At 50.6% G+C, this 16831-nt stretch overlaps 1 protein-coding gene across 2 annotated transcripts in view; it reads left to right on the forward strand.

The window, feature by feature from the left end:
- IL4R (interleukin 4 receptor) overlaps window positions 1-16615 on the forward strand; it is a 34595-nt gene extending 17980 nt beyond the window's left edge. For both annotated transcript variants that reach the window (XM_011933456.1, XM_011933455.1), the window contains exons 6-10: window positions 4418-4574; window positions 7653-7752; window positions 10737-10812; window positions 12587-12636; window positions 14082-16615. In XM_011933456.1, coding sequence (XP_011788846.1) covers window positions 4418-4574; window positions 7653-7752; window positions 10737-10812; window positions 12587-12636; window positions 14082-15660 — 1962 coding nt within the window. In that variant the 3' untranslated portion in view covers window positions 15661-16615. The remainder of the gene's footprint in view (window positions 1-4417; window positions 4575-7652; window positions 7753-10736; window positions 10813-12586; window positions 12637-14081) is intronic.
- Window positions 16616-16831: the final 216 nt, after the last annotated feature.

Below are 16831 nucleotides of genomic sequence, written 5' to 3' on the forward strand. Positions count from 1 at the left end.
TTAAGCTCCCATACTGGTGTCTGTCGCTGTTTCCTCTCAATCTGACCAAGCCAGGGGTGTTGATTTACATCTCTCAGGTCTGGTTTCCCCCTTGGCACTGGGCCAGGTATGGGGAAGGAGCAGGAATGGGGCAGTTGGCTCACACAGCAGAGGCTCAGAAAGCCGAGGGCATGGGGGAAAGGAGTACACAGATGCTAGAGAATGGGGCAAGTTTTGTTTGGTCAATAAATCTCCTTCCCGTGCCCCAGGCCTGTGCAAGACCTACGGAGAGTCCCAAGGATGGGCTGGAGGGAGGAGAAAGGTACCACCTATAGAGTCCAAAGATACGTTATTTAATATTTTCATATTTCTAGATCTGCCTTCAGGCATGGCTGGATCCAGCTTCTAGGAACCTGTCCAGCTCTGCGCCCTGCTTTATTCTGTACTGGCTTCATTTTTAGGCAGGCTCTTCCCCCATGTAGTGGCAGATATGCCCACTAGTTGCTCCAGGCCTACATCCCAAAGCTGTAGTGGGAAAAGGGTTTTTTTCTTGATGGTTTTAATAAGAGTCCTGAGGCTGCTGCTCAGTGGCCCGGCTTCGATCCTGTGCCAGCCTCTGAACCAATCACTGGCTGTGGGTGCAGAGAGGGTATAGGTGGAGGGCCCTGCTTGTCCAAGGAGGTGTCACATATCTGCCTCTAGGGCTGCAAGTGGGCTCAGTTCCACCCAAACCAGATGAATTGAAAATAAGGTAGGAGTGGCTTCCCCAGGGGAACTGGGGAAGGGGAAGCAGGACTGCGCTGGTTAAAATGCCAGCCAGGTTTAAGACCTGGCACCAGATGCCGGTCATGGGATTGGATTGGTCAGCATGCCTGGGCTATGGCTTAGGGGCATGTTGGTGTTCAGGGATGCCACAGGCCACTGGATACCGGGTCTGAGGCAGAAGAATGAAGTCCAGCTTCTCTTGTGGGTGGAACAGTGGCAACTGAGATACCCCATCTCTCCCTTCCTGAGGACAGAGCTGAACATAAAGAATTTAGTGATTGGCCAGAGCTTGGCCACATGCTCCCCTCTGATCAATGATAGGCCAGGCGATGGGATTGGCACAATTGGCTTAGACCAATGAGGGTTAGCCCTGGAGTTGCAGGCAGCGGAGTTCTGTCCTAAGCAGTGGGCACCTAAACCTGATGGCATAAAAGCTGGGCGGGTGTCAACCTGCATCTGCCACAGCACTGCAGACACCAGCTGTGGCTCATACTGAGTGGGATAAGTTCCAGAAAGAAACATTAGGAACTTACTATTGAATTTTGGGGCTAGAGCTACTCATTCATTCCCCTAGATGATTTCTAGGCGAGGTTCTATAGTGGAGGGGGAGTTTTGGCTTGGGCATTGAAGGATGCATAGGAGTTTTCTAGATAGGAAAAGAAGGGAAGGGTAGACCAGGCAGAGGGAACTGCCTGATAAAAGGTTTATGGGTCTGAAAATTCATGGGATGTTTGAGGATTATGGGGATGGGGGATGTGGGAATATGTGCAGTGTAAAAGCACAAAACAAAGCCAAAAGTTTAGAGCCCTGAATGCCTTCCTTGTAATAATGGTTTCCATATTTTATATGCCTACTATGTGCCAGGCACGTTGCTCAGGATCACACAGCTGGGTATGGCAGGGCTGAGTTGTTGTTGTTGTTTTTGTTGTTGAGATAGAGTCTCACTCTGTCACCCAGGCTGGAATACAGTGGCGTGATCATGGCTCACTGCATCCTGGACTTTCTGGGCTCAGGTGATTCTCCCACCTCTGCTTCCCAAGTAGCTGGGACTACAGGCACAGGCCACCATGCCAGGCTAATTTTTTGTATTTTTAGTAGCAACAGGGTCTCGCCATGTTGTCTAGGCTGGTCTGGATCTCCTGGCTTCACGTGATCCCCCTGGCTCGGCCTCCCAAGGTGCTGGGATTACAGGCTTGAGCCACCGCATCCAGCCCAGATCTGAGATTTGTGCCCAGTATTTGAACTCCCAAGCCTGTGTGCTCTTTTTCCTCCCATGGACATTTCTCTCAGAGATGGTCTCCTGAACACCTGACCTTCTTGTTAAGAAAACAGACAAACCGCAAGTAGTTCCTTGGAAGCTCAGATTTCTCTTTTGTTTCTCAACAAAACATTTCCCAGTTCCCAGCTCCCTTCCAGGGTATACAATTTCTTCAGTAATCTAGCTATTGCTTCTTGTTTACTCTTGTTTAGAAAGAAAGACGAAAGGGAGTGAGAATTTCCCCTCCCATCTCCAGTCTCCCCTCAACTCACACCCCACCCTCAGCTCCTCTGTAATAGGAAAATCTCTGAACCCACTGCAATTGCTCCAGCAATCTATTAGGACTTTGCTTCTTTCTTGTGAAAAACTCCCCTTGGCTCACTTTGCACCAGATTTCCCCAAATGTGCTTCTAACCACAAGCAGAAATGGAGCTCCAGGAACCAGGAAGAAACTGCCGGGGGCTGAGGAGGAGGAGAGGGAGGTGTGTAGCCCTGGATCTCGCAGGGAGAGGGGTGACAGGATGAGAACTCAGGTTGCTCGCTTGCCATCGTGGTCAGTCATGAATATAGCGTTCATTTATCACTTTTTAAAGCTTTTTTGGAGGGTAAAAGTAATAGTTACATGAAATAAAAATACAAATGGTACAAAAGGACTTAGAATGGAAATACATTTCTCTCCCGACTGCAGCCTCCTGTTTTTTTTCCCAGAGACTGATGACTGCTATCTGTCTCTTGCCAGGAGGGTAAAGGAGGCAAGGTTAGGGCCGGCAGAGGGCATGTGCATCCTCTAGAGAGAGCTTATGTCTCTACAAGCAAATGTGTGTATTCATTCATCGCTGTCTTAATTTTCTATTGCTGCATAATAATGGTACCACCAGCTTCACAGCTTTAAACAACACCTATTTATTATCTCACAGTTTCTGTGGGTTGGGAGTCTGAACATAGCTTAGCCAGGTTCTCTGCTTTAGAGTCTCGTGAGGCTATAATCAAGTTGTGGGCTGGGGCTGCAGTTTCATCTGAGGCTCAACTGGGGAAGGGTCACTTCTAAGCTCATATGATATTGGTGACATTCAGGTCCTGGCAGGCTGTTGAACTGAGACCCTCAGTTTCGTGCTGGCTTTTGGTTGTAGTTAACCCCACATTCCTTCCCGTGTGCCCTTTGCAAAGCCATCAAGGCAGAGAGACTTGCAGTCTTCTGTAATATAATCGCATCCATGAAATCCTCTATGTATCTCATCACCTTTGCCATATTCTACGGGTTAGAAACAAGTAGCAGGTCCTGCCCACACTCGAGAAGACCAGATGACACAAAGACATGATTCAAAGTGGGGACCCTGGCTATCTTAGGTTTGTCTGCAATGATCCTTGTGCCATCTCTCTCTTTCTTTTTGTTTTTTTTGAGACAAAGTCTCGCTCTGTCACCCAGGCTGGAGTGCAGTGGAGTGATCTCAGCTCACTGCAATCTCCGCCTCCTGGGTTCAAATGATTCTTCTGCCTCAGCCTCCTGAGTAGCTGGGATTACAGGCGCCTGCCACCACACCCAGCTAATTTTTGTATTTTTAGTAGAGACAGGGTTTCACCATGTTGGCCAGGCTGGTCTTGAACTCCTCACTCAAGTGATCCACCCACTTTGGCCTCCCAAAGTGCTGGGATTACAGGCGTGAACCATGCCCGGCCCCATCTCTCTTTAAAAAAACAAAACAAAACAAAACAAACAAACAAAAACATAAAAGGAAGCAGAGAGCACATACACATCTGCATCTTACCTTGTTTACTTAACAGCACATCTTAGAGGTCACTTCTTAGTGAAGGCTAGGTTGGGCAGAGCATTAGATTCTAGGCCAATGAGTTTGGACTTGACCCTGGAGACACTAGGAAGCCCACGAAGGACAGAGAGAGATGCCTTGACCCTGCCAGTCCTTCAGAAAGATCACCCTGTGCTTTTTATATACCAAAACCTATTCAAAATACTTACCTGTATTAACCCATTTCCTTATCACCACAACCCTGGGGGAGGGAGATAGGCACTTTTATTACCCTCATTTTGCAGATGAGGACATTGAGGTCCAGAGAGGTTATGTCACTTACTTAAGGTCACACAGCCAGGAAGTGGTAGTAGGGACTCTTACCCTTGTGTTACAGATGAGATTGAATTATCTCACGAAAACTCAGAAAGGTTAAACAACTTGCCTAAGTAACATAATACGGCTAATGAGTCGGGAAGCCTAACCTGTGTTGCTTTGGCCTGGTCACAGTTACAGAGGTGGCAAGCAATGACCTAAACAGGACGAACAACCAAATACCTAGGCTGATGGCTCTTAAACATGGTGGGGTCAGCTAAGGACAGCAACCAGGGTGGGCACTGGTCCCCCTCGCCCCCGGCTGGTGCACTAACATCTCCCTTTTCTCTACCAGTTCAGAATCTATAACGTGACCTACCTAAAACCCACCCTCCGCATCCCAGCCAGCACCCTGAAGTCTGGAATTTCCTACAGGGCACGGGTGAGGGCCTGGGCTCAGCACTATAACACCACCTGGAGTGAGTGGAGCCCCAGCACCAAGTGGTACAACTGTGAGTATCAAAAGGCCTTAGCAATGCTAATCTCCACTCTCCATTCTTCCCCTGTGGCCAGACACTTCCCCTGGCTGAGTCTCTGGGTTTTTATATCATAGGATGCCTCTAATGGCAAATAATGAAATTACCACCTGCCATGGTGTATCGGTCAGGTAGGTAGGCTAGGCTGCAGTAACAAACAAGCCCGCAATTTCCATGGCTTAACACTATAGGAATATATTTCTTGCTCATGTAACAAGCTAATGTGAATGTTGCTGGTTTGTGGGTGGTTTCCCTACCTATAGAAATCTGGGGAGTGAGATTCTGTCCATCCTGTGGTGCCATCATTCTCCAGGACAAAGATTCTTAACTGTTTTTTGTGTCCTGGTTCCATTTGGCAGCCTGGTGAAGCCTATGGACCTCATCTCAGAATATTTTTAAATACGTAAAATCCCAGCCTGGGCAACACAGTGAGACCCCCATCTGTACAAAAAATTAATCAGGCATGGTGGCATGCACCTGTAGTCCCAGGTACTGGGAAGGCTGAGGTGGGAGGTTCGCTTGAGCCCAGGAGTTGGAGGCTTCAGTGAGCCGTGATCGTACCACTGTACTCTCACCTGGGTGGACAGAGCAAGAGCCCATCTCTAAAAATAAATAAATACAATGAAATAAAATAAAATAAATAGAATTACAGAGGAAACTAATTGTATTGAAATGCAGTTATAAAATATTTAAACACATTTTTAATCTAGGGATATATGTGCTTCTTTATTAAGATACAAATAAGTTCTAGGGGTAGATCTCATAACTAGTATAATTTCAAAGTAGATAAGCATAAATAATACTTCATGATACTGAAATTGTGATGTGATATGAGAATAGCTGTGAGTTTTCCTGGGGACAGGATCACTGATGCTATCATTACTGGGGTCTCCCTCCATTCATTTTTTAAATTTAAATTTAAATTTTATTTAAAAAATTTTAAAATAAATAGAGACAGGGTCTTACTACGTTGCCCAGGCTACTCTTGACCTCCTGGACTCCAGTGATGCTCCCATCTTGGCTTCCCAAAGTGCTGGGATTGCAGGTGGGAGCCAGTGTTCCTGGCCCCTTCCTCCATCCTTAATGGAAGGAGATGCCAGGTGTCAGAGGTTAGGGAAAATAAAGATGTAATTTCTTTCCCATCCAAGTTTTCAGAGCCCTGAATTCTACCTGCAGCCATGTTGGTCCACCAACCCCAAGTGAAGAATCCCTGCTCTAGGGCCCCGCCATTCTGCATCCAGCCAGCAGAAGAGGCGTGATGGTGTGGAGAGCACATCTGCTTCTTGAAAGCAGGCGGCCCAGAAGTGCGCCACATCACTTCCTCTCAAATTCTATTGGTGAAAATGGTTACATGACTACACATAGCCACAAAGGAGGCTGGGAACTTTCTCACTTGAAACCTACGTCCCAGAAACAACTCTTTTCAGTGAGGTATCCCACGGGTCTTTTGCAGTAGAAATATTGATTGTCTCACATAAAATGAAATCTTACAAATGGACCTACTGGGGTTTGTACAGCAACCAAGTGATACCTCTTCCCTTCTGCCATCCTTCACACAGTGGCATTTTATCCTTAGACTTGCCACCCATGCCCTCAGGTTGGCCGTTGCACACTGCCTTACATAAAGCAGGAAGGAAAGGAAAGGCTGCTACGAGAGAGTGTACCTTGTGCATCTCTCTTTTTTAGTCGGGAAGCAAACATCTTTCTAGAAGCTTCCCTAGCAAAATTCCCCTTACTTCTCATTGGCTAGGACTATTAGATGTTACATGGTTACTGTTACTTGCTCATTGCAAGGAAGACTGGGAACTCCAATGCCTGGAAAAGGGAACGGGATAATTGTGATTGGCCCAAGCCTTAGGGTGGTCATGGCTCCCTGACAAGGGAGAGAGGAAAAAGCTGTTGAGTGAAGAAGACTGCTTCAGTTTCCCCATCTGTATAATGGGAGGAGTAAGGGCTGTTGTGAAAACTCAATGAAAGAAGATTCTTCAACATGGTGGGTGCAGTGGCGGCCGGCAGTACCCCGACCCTGCCACCGCACAGCCCTCTTAGCATTGCTCATCCTATACTGTGGATATCAGTTGAGCCACGTGTCTCCCGCCCTGGGCTGTGAGCTCCGTAGGCAGGGTCTCCATGGCTGTATCTCCAGAGCCCAGCACAGAACCAGGTGCTGGGGAAAGTTTTGAATTGATTCTTCTCTGCCATTGGCCTGGGGAAGGGAATTAGCTTGTATGAAACAGATACGATGTGTAGAACCCTCATTAATTATTTCAGCAAATAGTTACTGACTTCATCCTACATGGCTAGCCCTGTGCTAGACACTGGGGAATCAGCGATGAACAAAGCAGACAGAAATCCCCACTCTTGTGGGGCTGACATTCTGGAGGGGAGAGACAAAAAGCAGACATATAAGGAAAGAAATCACATGGATCCGGATGACATTGAGTGCTGGGAAGAAAATAAAAGCAGAGGAAGGGGATGGAGCGATGGGAGGGCAACCGCAGGGAAGGTATCAGGGAAAACTTTTCAGAGAATGTGACGATGAAAGTGAACAAGGAGGAGTCAACCATGTTGAGATGAAGGCAGCTAACGGTGTGGACAGGCCGCTCTGTTCTGAGTGCATTATCTATTGATTCATCATGTAATCCTCGCAACAGCCCTGCACGATAAGTTCTGTCATTAGCCTCATGGTACAGATGAGGATGCTGAGGCACAGAGAAGGTAAGGGACTTGTCCTGCGTCACACAGCACGGAGCCATCCGGCTTCTAGGTCGGTGCGTTTGACTTCTGTGCTTCTGGAAAGAAAGAGCAGCAAGTTCAAGATCTGGAGGTGGCACTGAGCTTTGGAGGAGCAGGGGGCAATGAGGCGGCCGGTGTGGCGAGGACTCAATGTGCAAGAGGGAGAGTAGGGGGAGATGAGGTGGAGGGGTGGTCGGCGGCCAGATCGTGGAGGGTCTCAGAGAGGAGGGTCTTGACCCTGGGTCTCCAGTTCTGGGAAGTGGAGCCCAGGCTGTACCATGGCTGACTCCAGCTCATGGCTTCCCCTCCCAATTCCAGCCTACAGAGAGCCCTTCGAGCAGCGCCTCCTGGTGGGTGTCACCGCCTCCTGCATTGTCATCCTGGCCGTCTGCCTGTCGTGCTATGCCAGCATCACCAAGTGAGTCCTGGGCCCAGTGCCGCCGAGCGGTCCCTCTGGAGTGCAGGGTGGCATGGACTTGCCCCTCCAATCTGCCCCTTTGCAGTCCTCTCATTCAATAATACATATTTATTGAGCAGCTACTACACACCTTGAGAGTGGAGCTGAGAATGAGATCAACAAGGACCCCAGTTTTGTTTTTTTTTTTTTTTTTGAGATGGGGTCTCGCTCTGTTGCCCAGGCTGGTGCAGTGGCGCGATCTTGGCTAACAGCAACCTCTGCCTCCCGAGTTCAAGCGATTCTTCTGCCTCAGCCTCCTGAGTAGCTGGGATTACAGGTGCATGCTACCATGGCTGGCTAATTTTTTGTATTTTTAGTAGAGACGGGGTTTCACCATGTTGGTCAGGCTGGTCTTGAACTCTTGACCTCGTGATCTGCCCGCCTCAGCCTCCCAAAGTGCTGGGATTACAGACCTGAGCCACTGCGCCTGGCCAGGACACCACATTTCTAAAACCGCCATCTTAGTGGGGAGACAGAATACATATCAATGATGAACAGATGGTTTTCCATAGTGAGCCACGCTCTGAATGCACCAGACCAGGGTGCAGGTCAGAGATCTTCTGGGGTGCTCTTTGCAAGGGGGACCAGGATAAGGCTCTCCAAGGAGGGAAAATGTGAGGGGGGCGCTGACTGGGGAGAATGAGCTGGCCAGGGACCAACAAGATAGAGTCATCCCACGTCCCCTTACGACACTGGCTGCCTGGGCAATTGGGGGCATTTGGGGGTATGTGGTAGGAGCCAGAGGAATTTGCTATGATTGCCCTGATGGAGTCAGGAGACCTGGGTTTGAATCCTGGCCTTGGAGCTTGGTAGCTGGTGGCTGACAAGTTGCTGAAACCCCTGAGCCTGGGGTTCCTGCTTTGCAGATTGAGAGTGATGGTGAGAACGTATTTCGTCAGCCAGAAGAGGCTGAATCACAGTAAAGGCTGAGGGAGGAGATGAGGGGTGAGTGACTGGTAGGTGGTGGAAGGAGCATTGTTTCCAGAGAGCTCTTGCCAGCCCTTGGAGTCGTGGTGTCTCAGAGCCTCAGTCCTCCCATGTCTGAAATGGGACTAACAAGCTCAGCCTCACCAAGTCAGGATTAGAGGTGGCTGAGGATTATTCACATGATTGATGAAAGTGCCCGCTCTTGGCCCAGCACACAATAGGTAGGCAGGGAACGCAAATTCTCCTCCATATCTTGTCACTGATGCCTCCAGGCAACCTTGGGCTGATTGCCTTGCTCTGAGCCTCAGTTTCCCCATCACCTGTACCTCTTCCCACTCCCCATCACCATATCCCAGCATGCCAGCCTCTTTGCTGTTCTTTGTCTTTGGTTTCTTGTTTTGTTCTGTTTTTTAGACAGGGTCTCACTCTGTTACCCAGGCTGGAGTGCAGTGGCATGGTTATGGCTCACTGCAGCCTCCAATTCCTGGGCTAAAGTGATCCTCCCATTTCAACTTCCAGAGTAGCTGGGACAACAGGCATGTGCCACCAGGCCTGGCTAATTTTCTTTATTTTATTTTATTATTTTATTTTATTTTTTGAGATGGAGTCTCAAAGACCAAGCTGGAGTGCAGTGGTGTGATCTTGACTCACTGCAACCTCCGCCTCCTGGGTTCAAGCAGTTATCCTGCCTTAGCCTCCCGAGTAGCTGGGATTACAGGCATGCGCCACCACACCCGGCTAATTTTTGTATTTTTAGTAGAGATGGGGTTTCACCATGTTGGCCAGGATGGTCTTGAATTCCTGACTTCAAGTGATCCACCTGCCTCAGCCTCCCAAGGTGCTGGGATTATAGGCATGAACCATTGTGCCTGGCCAATTTTCTTACATTTTGTAGAGACTGGCTGTCACTTATGTAGCCCAGGCTGGTCTTGAACTTCTATCCCTTTATCTTTATTCATGGCACTTATTGCCATGAATGATTAACCTCATATAAGCATTTCTTTCTTTCTTTCTTTTTTTTTTTTGAGATGGAGTCTCACTCTGTCACCCAGGCTGTAGTGCAGTGGCGCGATCTCGGCTCACCGCAACCTCTGCCTCCTGGGTTCAAGGGATTCTCCTCCCTCAGCCTCCTGAGTAGCTGGGATTACAGGTGTGTGCCACCACGCCTGGCTAAGTTTTGTATTTTTAGTAGAGACGGGGTTTCACCATGTTGGCCAGGCTGGTCTTGAACTTCAGGTGATCCACCTGCCTCGGCCTCCCAAAATGCTGGGATTACAGGCGTGAGCCACCATGCCTGGCCTCATATAAACATTTCTGCCTCCATTGATCATCCATCTGTCCCTCTTGAAGGTCAGTTTCACCAAGGCAGGCATCTTTGTTTCGTTCACTGTTGTGGCCTCAGGGCCGGGCACAGTGAGTCAAGCATAGAAGGTGCTCAATAAATACGTGTTGACTGAAACCATGGGCAGAGGCTAATTCAGAATCGGTCTGAGGATCTTACCTCTCAGTGATGATGCACCATGGCCCCAGGCAGGCCAGGAAGAGAGAAGGGGTGTGTTTCTCCGTAGATCCCCCAGCTTCCCAGGCCATCCCAGGCCACTCCCTGGTCATTTGCCCTCAGCCGCTCTGAAAAAGGGATTGTTGAGGGGAACCTAGAATCGTCTCTCTGCAGTATGAGTCTTTCCTAATCCCCTGGGGTCTCGTTCCCACTGGGGACACAGGTGGCCTCATCAGGAAGTCTGCTCTGGGTAACAGAATGCGGGAGTGTGAACCTGGCTCTGCCACCTACCAGCTGTCACTCCACCTTATTGGGCCTCACTCTCCTCATCTGTAGACTAGGGTTAGCAATAGAATCCATGTCACCAGGTTAGAGTAAGGAATCAGTGGTTTGACCTCCAGAAACTAACCAGCCTGATCTCTGACGCCAAATAAGTATTGGTGATAACGAGCATTTTTATGGGAGGAGCATTCACCTGTCAGTAATTCAGAGATCAACACCTTTTCCTTTTGTTTTTCAGGATTAAGAAAGAATGGGACCAGATTCCCAACCCAGCCCGCAGCCACCTCGTGGCTATAATAATCCAGGATGCTCAGGTAGGAGCAGGCGTGGGTGAGGATATGTGGGACTGCGTACAGGAAGAAATGTGGTTCAGAACACTTGGGCTGTTAAGGACATTCATTGGCTTCTGGAATGGCAAATGGACAGTCAGGAGGGTTGCAGGGGAGACAGAGGCAGAAGCCGAATGAGGTCATTAGGAGACCAGGGGCTTTCCCGCCCTTCACCTTGGCAATCCCAGCCTGGGGTGGGCTCCTCTGGAGTTGGTTTCCTGTTTTTTTCCCTCCCCTTGGGAGAATGACCCTTGGGTCATCATCACTGTGTCATTCCCTGGGGAGGTGCCAGTACCAGGGCTAGAGGCCAGAAGGAGAGGAGGACCGACAGGGTGACAGGCTTTCTGTGCCTTCCTCTTAAGCATAGGAAACTGCCCCCGCAGCACCAGCGAATCCCTTCCGGGTTCTCATTGGCCTGAAATGTATCCCACCCCTGAGCCAGGGGTGGAGTCAGCTTCCCCAAGGCGATGGTCCTGTGGGTGAGTGGGTGGGGTTTGCCTGAGCAAGACTAGAGTTCTCTAGGAGGGAGAAACAGGGGATACAGGTCCTGTCTAGAAGAGAAGGTCTGAGGGTCCTTGCTTTCCCAGGGACTCTGGAATCTAGTGGTAATGGCTTTGATTCCTGACTCTGCCACTCACTGGCAGTGTGGACTTGAGCAAGTTGCTTAATTCTCTGAGCCTCAGTTTCCTCTTGTGGGTTATAACAGTGTTTACCTGGTAGGGCAGATATTGGAATTTATTGAGACAATACATATAAAGTGCATATTCCATCTTCTTGCAAATACCAAGTGCCATTTATGTATCAGTTAGTGTTTGCTATGTAACAAATGACCCTGAAATGTAGAGGGTTACAACACCAACTTTATTTAGCTCATGCTTCTGCAGGCTGGCATTTGGGGCTGGGCTCAGCAGTGAGGGTGGCAGGGGAGGCTGGGCTGGGCTGGGCAGATCTGGACTGAGCTGGCCTCCCTCCATGGCCTCCCTCCGTGTCTGACAGTTGGCTTTTTTTTTTTTTTTTCTTTTTCTGAGACGGAGTTTTGCAGTTATTGCCCAGGCAGGAGTGCAATGGCGTGATCTTGGCTCACCACAACCTCTGCCCCCCGGGTTCAAGTGATTCTCTGGCTTTGTCCTCCTGAGTAGCTGGGATTACAGGCATGCGCCACCACACCAGGCTAATTTTGTATTTTTAATAGAGACGGGATTTCTCCATGTTGGCCAGGCTGGTCTCGAACTCCTGATGTCAGGTGATCCACCCGCCGCGGCCTCCCAAAGTGCTGGGATTACAGGCATGAGCCACCGCACCCAGCCTAGTTGGCTGACTTTTACCTGAGACAGTACAGGTGCGTGAGCCATGTGCCTCCCACCCTCCAGCAGGCCGGCCCAGGCCTGTTCACAGAGTGGCTCAGTTTTCAAGGGTGGGAAGTCCCAAGGCTTCTTGAGGCCCAGGTGCAGAACTGGCACGATGTCACTTCCATCACATTCTATGGGTCCATGCAAGTCCCAGGGCCAGGGTAGATTCAAGGGATGGGAGGAGATTCAGAGCACTCCTCTGTGGCCACTTTTGCCATCGACCACAGTCCCTGTGAATATTAGGACAATGTCATTAATTCCCAGGAATCTGAGGCTCAGAAAGCGTAAGTGACCTGTTGGACTTCCCACCTGTGTGATGTCAAGGCTTGCACCCCTTCCTGAGCATTGCCGTACTGCGGGCCGGGCTGCAAGGCCACTCTGCTCTTTCATTGGCTGTCTCTGTATTTTAGGAGTCACAGTGGGAGAAGCGATCCCGAGGCCAGGAACCAGCCAAGTGCCCGTATGTATCTGAACTTAGGTCACAGCCTGCATGCATTGGGAAGGTGATAGAATTGGAGAGGCAAACCCCTAGCTCTATGTCTGCCTTCTCTTCCCTGGCATTCGGTAATTGCCCTGTGACATTAGGCTTCAAGGGACGGCAGGAGGAGGGGTGTTTTGGAAACGTGGAGTGCTGGCCAAGCCCCCTGAGTTTCACTGGTGTGTCAGGTACATGGTGAAGCCCCTTGGGAGTGCTGTTATAGTTAACAATCAGAGCAGACGTGCCTGTTGTTAAAATCCTGACCTAATTGTATACTTGTTGGCAAATAGCCACTATCCTGAACACTCCCCCACTTTTTTTTTAAAAATATACAGGATCTCACTCTGTTGCCCAGGCTGGTGTGCAGTGGTGCAATCATAGCTCACTGCAGCTTCAAACTCCTGGGCTCAAGTGATCCTCCCACCTTAGCCTCCCGAGTAGCTGATACTACAGACGTACATTAACATGCCTGGCTATTTTAAAAGGTTTTTGCCTGTAATTCCAGCTACTCAGGAGGCTGAGGCATGAGAATCACTTGAACCTGGGAGGTGGAGGTTGCAGTGAGCGGAGATTGTGCCACTGCACTCCAGCCTGGGTGACAGAATGAGACTCTAGTCTCAAAAAAAATAATAATAATAAAAAAAGTTTTTGTAAAGACAAGCTCTTGCTGTGCTGCCCCGCCACTGTGGCCTCCTTAGCTTCTTCCCTGGGGCCTGCTGGACCTTTCCACACTCCAGAAACTAAAGGGGGTCCAGGATGCTTCTTCAACACTAGGACCCTACATCTTTTTTTTTTTTTTTTTTTTTTTTTTGGGACACAGGGTCTTGCTCTGTCCCTCAGGCTGGATGCAGTGATTCACTGCAGCCTCAAACTCCTGGGCTCAAGTGATTCTCTGGCCTCAGCCTCCTGAGTAGCTGGGACTAAAGTGATACACCAATATGCCCAGCTAATTTTTCACTTTTTAAAAAATTTTTGTAGAGATGTTTGAGACAACCTGGACTCTGCTGCCCAGGCTGTTCTCAAGCTCCTGAGCTCAAGCAGTCCTCCCGCCTCAGCCTCCTAAAGTGCTGGGATTACAGGCGTGAGCCCCTGCACGCGGCTTCCATATCCATTCTAATTGGTCATGGCTTGGGATATGGTGTTGCTTTTAATTATAATCATCCATAAAGACTTTTTCTTATTCAACAGATCTGAGCTTGTGTTTGGTACCAGGACATGTGCAGGGTTCCTGAAATCCCAAAGACACAGGCCCTACCCTCATTTCCCATTCTAGCAATATAGACTGATCAATTACTGATTATAACATTAAAAGGCATGTCTGCAGTAGATGGCCATCAGGACATGGTGATTTCAGGCTGGGCTTTGAAGAATGAATAGGAGTTTTTCAAGTATTGAAACTGAACCCTGACCAAACTTTGCTTTTGCAGACACTGGAAGAATTGTCTTACCAAGCTCTTGCCCTGTTTTCTCGAGCACAACATGAAAAGGGATGAGGATCCTCACAAGGCTGTCAAAGATCTGCCTTTCCAGGGCTCTGGAAAATCATCATGGTGCCCGGTGGAGATCAGCAGGACAGTCCTCTGGCCAGAGAGCATCAGCGTGGTGCGGTGCGTGGAGTTGTTTGAGGCTCCAGTGGAGTGTGAGGAGGAGGAGAGGGTAGAGGAAGAAAAAGGGAGCTTCTGTGCATCACCTGAGAGCAACAGGGATGACTTCCAGGAGGGAAGGGAGGGTATTGTGGCCCGGCTAACAGAGAGCCTGTTCCTGGACCTGCTCGGAGGGGAGAATGGGGGCTTTTGCCAGCAGGACATGGGGGAGTCGTGCCTTCTTCCACCTTTGGGAAGCACGAGTGCTCACATGCCCTGGGATGAGTTCCCAAGTGCAGAGCCCAAGGAGGTGCCTCCCTGGGGCAAGGAGCAGCCTCTCCACCAGGAGCCGAGTCCTCCTGCCAGCCCAACGCAGAGCCCAGACAACCTGATTTTCACAGAGATGCCCCTCGTCATCTCAGGCAACCCTGCTTACCGCAGCTTCAGCAACTCCCTGAGCCAGTCCCCGCATCCCAGAGAGCTGGGTCCAGACCCGCTGCTGGCCAGACACCTGGAGGAAGTGGACCCTGAGATGCCCTGTGCCCCCCAGCTCTCTGAGCCAACCACTGTGGGCCCACCAGAGCCAGAAACCTGGGAGCAGATCCTCCGTCGGAATGTTCTCCAGCACGGGGCGGCTGCAGCCCCCGCCTCGGCCCCCACCAGTGGCTATCGGGAGTTTGTACATGCGGTGCAGCAGGGTGGCATCCAGGCCAGTGCAGTGGCGGGCTTGGGTCCCCCGGGAGAGGCTGGGTACAAGGCCTTCTCGAGCCTGCTTGCCAGCAGTGCCGTGTCCCCGGGGGAATGTGGATTTGGGGCTAGCAGTGGGGAAGAGGGGTATAAGCCTTTCCAAGACCTCATTCCTGGCTGCCCCGGGGACCCTGCCCCAGTCCCTGTCCCCTTGTTCACCTTTGGACTGGACAGGGAGCCACCTCACAGCCCGCAGAGCTCACACCTCCCAAGCAGCTCCCCAGAGCACCTGGGTCTGGAACCAGGGGAAAACGTAGAGGACATGCAGAAGCCCCCACTCCCCCCGGAGCAGGCCACAGACCCCCTTGGGGACAGCCTGGGCAGTGGCATCGTCTACTCAGCCCTCAACTGCCACCTGTGCAGCCACCTGAAGCAGTGTCATGGCCAGGAGGATGGTGGCCAGGCCCCTGTGGTGGCTAGTCCCTGCTGTGGCTGCTGCTGTGGAGACAGGTCCTCGCCCCCTACACCCCCACTGAGGGCCCCAGACCCCTCTCTAGGTGGGGTTCCACTGGAGGCCAGCCACTGTCCGGCCTCCCTGGCACCCTCGGGCATCTCCGAGAAGAGTAAATCCTCATTGTCCTTCCATCCTGCCCCTGGCAGTGCTCAGAGCTCCAGCCAGACTCCCCAGATCGTGAACTTTGTCTCCGTGGGTCCCACATGCATGAGGGTCTCTTAGGTGCATGCCCTCTTGTTGCTGAGATCTGCAGATGAGGACTAGGGCTTATCCATGCCTGGGAAATGCCACCTCTTGGAAGGCAGCCAGGCTGGCAGATTTCCAAAAGACTTGAAGAAACGTGGTATGAAGATGTTGGGTTCCACTGACATTGGCCTAACGCTGGGCTGCAGAGACTGGACTCCGCCCAGCATTGGGCTGGGCTCGCCACATCCAATGAGAGGAGAGGGCACTGGGTCGCTGTGCCCCATAGCAGGCCCCTGCAGGAAAACAGGTCCTTGGGCACCTCGACTTGTGAACAAGTTGTTGGCTGCTCCATCCACAACTTCTGCAGCAGACTGTCCCTGTTGTACCTGCCCAGGGCATGTTTTGCCTGCCAAATCACCATGGCCCACGTAGAGGCCCACCTGCCTCTGTCTCACTGAACTAGAAGCTGAGCCTAGAAACTAACGCAGCCATCAAGGGAATGACTTGGGCGGCCTTGGGAAATTGATGAGAAATTGCAGTTCAGGGAGGGTGGTCATTGCCTAGAGGTGCACTTTCATTCAACAGAGCTTCCTTAGGTTGATGCTGGAGGCAGCATCCCGGCTGTCAAGGGGTGTTCAGTTAACAGGAGCAGCAGAGGACATGAAAAATTGCTATGACTAGAGCAGGGACAATTTGCTGCCAACCACCCATGCACAGCTGTATGGCTGGGGGCTCCTCGTATGCATGGGACCCCCAGAATAAATATGCTCAGCTACCCTGTGGGCCGAGCGATCCAGGCAGCAGGCATAAGGCACCAGTTACCCCGCACGTTGGCCCAGACCTCAGGTGCTAGGGAAGGCAGGGACCTTGGCTTGAGTAATGCCCATCTGTGTGTTTTAAAGATAGTTTCATCACCTGTTGTCTGTGTTTGCTGAGGAGAGTGGAACAGAAGGGGTGGAGTTTTGTATAAATAAAGTTTCTTTGTCTCTTTGTTTTGTATGTATTAACCAAACATACTGCCAGACACTGCTGTGGGTGTCGTGTCTCTTATAACTCCTGGAATTCACCCATCCAGAGGAGCCAGGATGCAGGGGGTTAAGAAACTTGCCATCTGTGTTTGGGTTCCCCAGACAAGGATTCAAATAGTTGATTTAGGCCGGGCGCGGTGGCTCAAGCCTGTAATCCTAGCACTTTGGGAGGCCGAGAC

Source organism: Colobus angolensis, unplaced genomic scaffold, assembly GCF_000951035.1.
Source record: "Colobus angolensis palliatus isolate OR3802 unplaced genomic scaffold, Cang.pa_1.0 Scaffold128, whole genome shotgun sequence".
Lineage (NCBI taxonomy): Eukaryota > Metazoa > Chordata > Mammalia > Primates > Cercopithecidae > Colobus > Colobus angolensis.